Genomic DNA, 8,943 nt, shown 5'->3' on the forward strand with positions numbered 1-8,943 from the left:
CGCACAGCCAGCGGCGGCAGCAGCGAGGGGCGGCCGGGCGGGGCGGGGAGGGGACACAGCGCCCCCCGCCCGCCGCCGCCTCCGCACGGGGCCGGGACCGGGACACCCCCTCGCCCCGCCCGCACCGCGTCCCGCACGGACCCGCCGCCCTCCGCGCGACCCCCGGCCGGGGGGGGCCGCACCTGGACGCGGAAGGGCGGCCCCGGGCCCCCCCTTCCTCCTCTTCTTCTCCCGGCCTGGAGGAGCGGGGGACGCGTCCCCCCCGCTTGCACCGGAGAAGGGCCCCCCGGCTCGAGGATTATCGGCGCGGGGGCGGGTAGCGAGGAGCAGCGCGCCCGCCCCGGCCTCGGCGCGTCCCCTCCCGGCCGCGGGGCCCCGCGGGGCCGAGGGGCCGGAGCGCRGCGGCCGCTCCGGGCAGTGACGGGGGTCGCCCCGAGGGTCACCCGCCTCGCCCCTCGCCCCCCGGCCGTCCCCTCAGACATGCCCCGCCGTGGCGGCCCGGCTCGCCGAGGATCATGACTGCGGCGGCGAACTGGGTGGCGAACGGGGCCAGCCTGGAGGACTGTCACTCCAACCTCTTCTCGCTGGTGAGTGAGTGAGTGAGCGGGCGGGTGGGTGCCCGGGGGTGGCTCCGCGCCGGGTTTGCCGGTCGGGAGCAGCTGCCGGGGGTTTATAGGCAGGGCCCGGGGCTGCTCCTGCGCTGGCCCCTCCCCCGGCCCGGTCCCCGTGTTTATTTTGCTCCTTAGCGTGGTTTGCTGCGGGTCCGTATATCGCGCTCGCAGCTAGAGAGCGGGGAGCGGACGGCTCTGTGTCCCCTGCACGACCATCTTCCCTGGTAAACAGGCTCCTCTCCCCGCCTCCCTTGGCACTCCGTGCCCTGTGTGCTTTGTGCCACCGAACCGGGGGGTTTGCTCTCCTCTCACAATGACAAACGCCATTTCAGCAGCAGCGAACGCTCATGTAGTGTGATCGTCTGTCGGACTTAGCTCTGGGCTCCTGTGACGGCGTGTCAGCTGCTGTTACAGCCTGCTCTCCTCTTTGCATACATCGTGCTCGCGGGCAAGAGGTTAAAAAAAAAAGCCCCAAACCTTTTAATTTTTTCTTCTCTGAAGAACAACAGGGGCTGACAGTAGTGTGCCGGATTGTTTGCATAGATGCTGTCTGCCCATCTCACTGGGAACTTCCGACGTGGATTGCGTGGTTYAGTGTTGTAGAAATTATGGTATCAGTTTTGGGTAGCTACGGGTTGGCAATTTAAATTTAAAATACGAAAACAATTTGTGTGTAATGGCAAAGCCATTCGGAAATACCTTGCTTTATTTTACCTGGCACGCACAGGAACATTATCCCTGCTGGCTGGGCAACAGCTGAGTGAGCGAGAGGGCTGTTGGATCATCGGGAGCCTTCTCTGCTACAGGGATAATGTCGGAGGGGAGGAGGGACTTGTTCAGTGCGTGGTGTGGTGGAGTTAAAACCTTGTGATGCAACTTTGGGGGTAGCATGTGTGAAAGGGTTGTGGTGGGGGCCCCCTCCCCGCAGCAGAGCTCTGCCAGAATTGGAGGTGGGTGCATATGTTCTTCTGCTGATAGGAAGGAAGAGATTGTTTTTAGCTCCCTTATGAAAATTAGGAGAGGGGGGGAAAAGGGAAATTACTTGGAAATGCAAATGATCAAGCTCTTAGTTTTATGCTTTTTAACTTCATTGTAGTATATTTGTTATTTTGACTCAGGGTTTTGTTTGTTTGTTTTTTTAAATCTACATATGCTTAGTATTTATTTTGCTCATGCCTTTTAAGAATCTGGGACAAGAGCCGTGGTATTCCGCTGATGGAAAACCGGCCCAGAGATCGTTCCGTCAGAACGATACAATTCTTATTTCGGCTTTTTATTGAACTGTTACTTACGTTATGTAAGTTTGTATCGGTGCTCCTGTTGGAAGGCATGTGKTAATATTTATAAATATGTAGCAGTGCTGTGTATCGAGATGCWGGAAGGGTGATTTGAGGGATTGTTATGGTGATTTTGACTACGCTGCTCTTAGCCAGGCAGGAAAATAAATCGGGAAGCACGAAGGGAACAATCGTATCTGATTGTAGGAGGGAGGCAGTGGAGGGTTTGCTCCTCGCAGAGTTGTGAAGTCCCSGTTCATTAATGCAGACTGGAGTGTGTGTTTGGAGAGGCGGAACTTCTCCTGCAGTTGCAATCTGCAAATCTGTCACTGGCAAAAATAATTGTTGGCATGCAATTAGCATAAATTATAAAGTGAAGCTATTTCATAGTTATTGTGGTTTGGTTGCTTTTTCTTTCTCCCACCTGCCTGTGCTAGGGAAATGTTCAATTTTAAATGGGTGTGTAATATCACTGAAATAAGTTTAACAAAATTCTTTTGCAAGTGGCTTTAATAATAATGAGTTTAATGTGCAGCCCTTTAATCTCCTGTGTAATTTTGTGGGAGGTATCTGTACCTTAATGTGGTGCTGTGTATGAAACTCTGTTTTTATAGTATTCTGACTTTGCCAAAAAAAAAAAAAAAAAAAAAAAAAAAAAAAAAAAAAAAAAAAAAAAAAAAAAAAAAAAAAAAAAAAAAAAGGAATAAAGTAATAGTATTTTTAAAATACCTCAGATATGAAAACTATTAGGAAGATTTATTTTGTATTGTGTTAGTGTTGGTTGGGATTTATGTATCAGTAAAAGATATTGAGAACGGAAACACTGACTGGAAATATGTGGCCAGCACCACTGACCCTTTAACCTCAGATTGTCATATTCATTTCAAAATTTATGAACTGTTAAAGCTACAGTAGTCTGGATTAGCAGTTAGAGAAACTTTTGCTAATCATTTACTTTTCAGTGTARCAGGACAAAATCTAAACCAGAATTGGTGGGAATCCATTCATTCTTTAGCAGCGAGGCAGATACAAATATCTTTAAAACTGATTCTGCTATTAGATGTTGGGTTATTTTTAATTGCAGGCTTTGTTTTGGGTGTGAATCACAAAGAAATGTTGGTGACTGGAGAATTGCAGTTCTGAAATAATTATAGTCTGTCGTGATACTGTTTGTTCATGGTTAGATTATATTCCTTGCCACAGACATTTGTTTGGTGGAAGCAGGAATGCTGTCTGCCTGCCTTGGAGAAGCCAGAGCTCTGTGCCAGCTCTGTCTGGTTGCTGTGGTGGATTTGGGTTGGTTTRACAATTCATGATTTCTGGTTTTCCATAGACACGCTAGAGAGGTTAGGAGCCTTTGCTGCTTCTGAATCTTTTAGCAKGAAATGTTTGCTAAAAGCTTTTAGTGACCGATTCTCTTTTATCAGTGATGTCCAGTAAGTGTGGATGTCCCCAGTACCCTGAGCTCGGGGCACGGTCTGAAGTGAAGGTTTTATGATTCCCTGTGAGTGTCCTGGTGCTGGGGTGGTCTCAGTTCCATGGGATGTCCCTCTGGACTGGCAGCCCTTGGCAGCACCATTGTGTGTGTGGTGTTGTCCAGTGGRGCGGGAATCCAGCACTGCTCTGGAAAATGGGTTAATGTTGGTGTGCTCTGTCAGGCAAAAACCCCAGCCAGGCTGCACAAAGAAACCCAGTCCTGCTCCGAGTGGGAAGCCTTTCTCTGTAAGGTGATGTAAGGGCCAGTTTGCATCTTTGTCATCAGAGTRCTCCTCAAATAACAACTTGTTCAATCTGCTGGGTGTAATAACCTTGCTCATTAAAATACACTTTCTGTCTGAATTTGCTGTTCCTAGCACAACAGTAGGAGWAATGATATTTATCCTCACTCTGTTTTTGCTGTAGTCAAAATGTCTGCTGCTGCTTCTGAAAAGAATGTCTGTTTTGATAAACAGTATTTAATAAGCCATTGTAAGGGACAGTTTATTTAAATACTAATTAAGAGCTGTCTAATAACTATTTAGAGACAAAATGTTCTGAGGTAATATGCTTTGTATTAAAACTTCAGCCCCAGCTGGCAAGCAGTCTTCCTGTGAATAATCCTTAATCATAAAAGTAGTCTTACTGAAATTAATTTGACTTTTCCTGTGAGTAAGGGTTACTCATATGACAGTGAGGGCTTGCATGAAGAGGTTTCCTCARCTGTCTGGCTTTGCTGCCGTGGTGGATCCAAAGGCACAAGTCGGTCTCGGGAAATTGAGGTGAAGTTGCATAACATTGGATATACTGGAACTGGAAAAAGAGTACAGCAAAGGGTGTCAGGAATGACCTGAAATTTGGAAAAGCTGTCATGGACTAGAAACATTTGGTGCTGTGTGAAAAGACAGCCTGGAAAGACACGGCTGTGTTCTTGGGATGTGAGAGCAGGTTGTAGAAACTGCTGTGGGCGATGTCTCTGGTTCTTGTATAAATGCATTCCTACAGAACCAGCTGCCAGAGGGGTCCAGGCAGTGGGAATTGTGTTTGTTCCTGTTCAAGGCAGAGTTACAAACGGTGAAGGCCATGGCTACTGTTGCTTTTTGCACTTTGCATCCAGAAACAGAAGCTGGCCCCTTTCAYCGGGGAGTTTGGTTGACGTTTCCAGAATGAAATAAAAGGAATTAAGGCAAGCTGAGGTGGCATTTGGATTATTCTCCTAAAGGTTCTTCGCGACATCAGAAAGGGAAGGTTGCAGAGGCTGCTGTGAGATACTCCTWGGTGTTGCATAATTGTCGGTGAAGAACTTCATAGTAAACGTTGATTGCTCAATGCCTTCGGTAGTAGTGAATTAACCAGTAGTCCTTCTTGCTCGCTGTGTTTTCCTAAATGCAGTGCTCCGAGCAGTGGGCTGGGATCTTGGCATGCTGGATGTTACAGCACTGCAAAGTGCATATCTTGTTTGGAATTTTACGTAGGTGTGCATTTACATGCATAAATAATTAAGAAATGGAATTAACCTCTTGAGTTGTGCAAAAGTATTTGATTCTCTAGTTATCTTTATCCTGAGTTTTATTAGGTAACAAGACAAGCAGGGAGATGACATTAGAAAGCTTGTTCACTTCTTGCTAATAAAAAATTATTTCARGTTTTAAATCACTTCAGTGGTAGGTTTTTATTTTGTCCTGTCAGAGTATTTGACAGTTTAATGGTATGTGCCAGGGAGAAGGGTTTGAAGAGAGCAGACCCAGATTTGCCATTATTAGGACAGTGACATTCAGCCAGAGTGCCCAGCTCCAGGAGGGGAATCTAGAGATCTGTTGGGTAACCAACCTTTCTAGAATATTCCCAAAGAAAATGGGGAGTGTGGGAGTGACATTTGCAGCTCAAATGCCCAAGCTAATCACTAAGAAACATTTGAGTGAGGTTTCCTTGAAATCCCGAGTGTCTTGTGGTTGTACGCATGTCCTGGGGCTGGGAATCCTTCCCCAGACGCTGTGTCCTGGTTTTGGTGGCACTGTGTCTGGTGCTGTGAAGCCTGTTGGGACCATCAACATAACAAAGAAAACACTCAAATATTAGGCTGATGTATTTTAAAAAAGTCCTAGGCAACTATGCCTTAAGAACARTAATTTTAATTTACTGTAACACTATCTGGAAATAGATTTTCCTATTTTTCTACATTTTTAATACAGAATTGACATCATAACCCCAGTTCTCAAACACTTCCCCTGCCCCCACTCATTTGATCTTGAATTTTTTTGCCTTCTTCTGAGAGCGCTTCCTCATATGAAAGAGTAAAGAAAGATCTACAGATAGAACTTTTTAATCCTTTCTTCTATTATTTTCCTTCTGGACAATGCAGTTCTTTTGAAGAAAATCTAAAGAAACTGAAGGTTTTGATCTTCGGTGGAAAAGTAAGTGTGGTGCATATGAGTTGTATCTGCTGAGTGTGTTAACTCCAGTAACTTTGGTCATTAGATGAAGAAGGAATCTTCATGGATTTTGTTTTAATTTTTTTTCATCTCTCTAGTTCTCAGAAGCGTTACATTAAAAGGGGTTTGTGTGTGTACACTGCTTTTAAATATCAAACCCCATCAGTGTTAGGGGGCTGTTGCACTTTGTGATGGGGTGAACACCTGGGCTGATTTGGAGCTTCCTGTTCACTGGTGAGAGTGAACCTGTTGTCTCCACTTTCCTTGATCTCTGTATGGAATCACACCCCCCTCCCCACCTGCTCCAGTCCACTTTTGCATCTTTAGTTGTGGCAGCACCCTTTTATGGGGGTTTGGGATTTGCTCTGATTGGAGCAGGGATGCTCCTACARATTTCCTCTCGCATCCCATGACTGGAATGGTTGGCACCTTCCTGCATTCCTTCATGGTCTCCCTGCTGTTACACCTGCTCCCTGTCTGCCTTTCATTTTTCCCTAAGTGCTCGCTCCAGTGTACATCAGGATCACTTCATTATAAATTGATGTCCTTTCCTTTTTTCTAGTTGTTCCCTCATAGCTGTGTAAGGTSACATTTGATGCCTGTAGACCCCCAAAACCCCTTTTCCTGAGCTTKTCTGTGGGATCCTCTGGACAGCCCAGTGACCCTGGATAGGTGGTTGGGCTGTTCCCACTGTTGTTAAGGCTGACAAGTGTAGTTTTTAGGAAACTTTCGTGTTCGTGTGTGTTCATTTACTGTTCAGTGGGTGAATCGTGCACTTCATTGTGTAGAGTCTGGCACGGTGGCATTTGCATCTTGTTGGTGCCATAGTAACCCAAATAATAAGCAAAAATACTGCTCTGACTGAAAACATGCTTGTTTTAGTATTAACTTGCCAGTTTGAAAAGTGCACAAGTGTTTCCAACAGAAGATCCCAACCCAAATCCAGCAGATTTGCTTATAAGGAGCGTGTGTTTACATGGGGGCATCTTTGTTCCTCAGACCAGGCTGTTCCACTGCTTTCATTTGGAGCTCCAAGTATCGCTTTAAAAATAGATCCTCTTTCCTTGAGTCCCCTGACATCAACTGATAGTTTTAAAGAGAAACCAGATAATAAAAATACTCTGCTCCACAGACCTCAAAATATGACTGAAAGCTGGTGTGGGGCTCCCTGTGCACGCGGTGGTGGGATAAGGGACTGGGATACTGGGAATGACAGCTTGTGTTGTTCCTGCTGTGGCCCAGCTCGTGACAGAGCTGTGCTCTGCTGTGATCCCAACACTGCAAAATTATAGTGAGGGCTGAGCAGAGCCTGCTCTGACACCGGGGAGGAAGTTCAGCTTTGCACATCAGGAGGGTTCTCAGCATTTCCTCACGTAGTAAGGAGCTGCCTTACTCACAAATGTAAAAGAGTCTTTCCTTTGGCTTGTGCTGTGAATTTTGATTAATTTTGATGAATCCTGACTCTCACTTTCTACCTTAATCTGTAAAAACACGTTATATCTCGTTGAGTCATGCATGGCTTAATCCATGAGCAGAATTGCWGTAGTGGAAATGTGGCTGGAGCTTTTAGTGGCATCCTGGCTTTTGTTTCTTTGAGATGGGGAATTTTATTATGTGGTGCTCTTGTATAAGGTGCCCCGAGGCAATATTTACATTTATGTGACTAACACAGATGAGCTCAAACGTACACAATGACCTTGTCCCTATATCAAGGAATGTATTTATAATCAGCTTATGAAAATGGAGAAAAATGAGCAGGCTTCTAAAATTACAAAAGTAATAAGATATGACGCATGTATTTCTGTATCACTTCTCATGAGGCACTTACCTCAGCTTTCTTTAAACAGCCAGTGTTGCAGCCTAGTGTGTTCTCATTTTCCTCCTCTGTAATTGTAATTTTCATAAAAGTTTGGGGTTTTCCCCCCTCTTTTGTTTTTGTCCCTCCCCCTTCACTCTTCTTCAGTGCCTTGGTGACTGCAAAAGGGTTCATAAATTCCCATTTAAGCCTGGAGTGTGGAACTGACCTAGTGAAAATCTTTTCCCTCCTCTCTTTCCCAAGGCAGCTCTGTTCCCCTCATTCCTCTCTCCCCACCACGTTTTGGCAGTGGCGTGGATTGAACGGAGATCAAAGTGGCTTTGTAACCACAATCCGTGTCTTAGAGAAGGAAATTTAAAGCTTGTTCAGTAAAACTTTATTTCATTCATCTTTTAGCTTTAAAAGAGCTGTGCTGTGGTCAGGGCCTTGTGGTTGCCTGTTCTTATGACTCCATATTTGCCCATAAAATACAATATTTTGTGAGAACAGAGGATAGAAAGCTAAATTTAAAGGAAAACTCTTCTTTACCTTATTGAGCAGGCATTGGCGAACTTCCAGTTTTTGATAATGATGCATTCATAGCTGACAGCTATGAGACATAAGTTTCAAAATGTGTTGGTTTTTTACATTATCAGCTCGTGACTTGTTACTTATAGGAATCTCTGGTTTACTAGGAAGTTTTCAGACCTAGTCTAATATGTCTGCAGTCTCTTAGAGTTGGACTTTTATGAGTCTCACTTCATGTATGTCCACAGTGTTACTGAATTTGCAGGCGGCTCTGGTGAGACACAGAATTAATTCCAGGAATATCTTGTAGTGGCCATGTCAAGTATTTTTTAAAAAAAGTAATTTCTTTGCTGAGAGAAAAGGTTAATTGGTTAAATTACTTCATTCTGAAAGAGCTGCTTTCAGTTTTAGCCTAGCGTTTCTGGTTATTTAATTTTCTGTGTGTATTTTAATAAAATTTTGACTGGAGTTCTCAGTGAATTTCCATAAATCCTTTCTGGCAGGAGGTGCTGGATTCTTGTTTTAGGAATGACAGGGAGGGAGCTGGCAAAATGAATCCACATGACCAGTCATGTAGTGGCTTCATTTACTACTTGCCATTCTACGGAAGATTTATACCTCAGGATTCTCCAGGTGGTGGATTCTGAAGGGCTGAGCGGGTCAGGGATGAGGATAGGGATGATGCTGAAGAACCAAGGCTGGGGGATGGGGTTCCTGTGCTACCTGTTCCAGAACAGGAGCCTGGGATGGGCCCTTTTGGGAAGGGAGCGAGGTCAGGAATGGACACAGGTGTAAACCTGAGCTTTGCTGGGCAGGGATGGACA

The 8,943-nt window shown here is 45.5% G+C and overlaps 1 protein-coding gene across 1 annotated transcript in view; it reads left to right on the forward strand.

Annotated features, from left to right (window-relative positions):
- Positions 1-411: 411 nt before the first annotated feature.
- MED13L (mediator complex subunit 13L) overlaps positions 412-8,943 on the forward strand; it is a 170,822-nt gene continuing 162,290 nt past the window's right edge. The window contains exon 1 of the mRNA XM_057377446.1: positions 412-587. Within this exon, the coding sequence (XP_057233429.1) occupies positions 516-587 (72 nt within the window). The 5' untranslated portion in view covers positions 412-515. The remainder of the gene's footprint in view (positions 588-8,943) is intronic.

This window comes from Malurus melanocephalus, unplaced genomic scaffold, assembly GCF_030028575.1.
Source record: "Malurus melanocephalus ecotype Western Australia unplaced genomic scaffold, MMel_1.1 scaffold_316, whole genome shotgun sequence".
Taxonomy (NCBI): Eukaryota; Metazoa; Chordata; class Aves; order Passeriformes; family Maluridae; genus Malurus; species Malurus melanocephalus.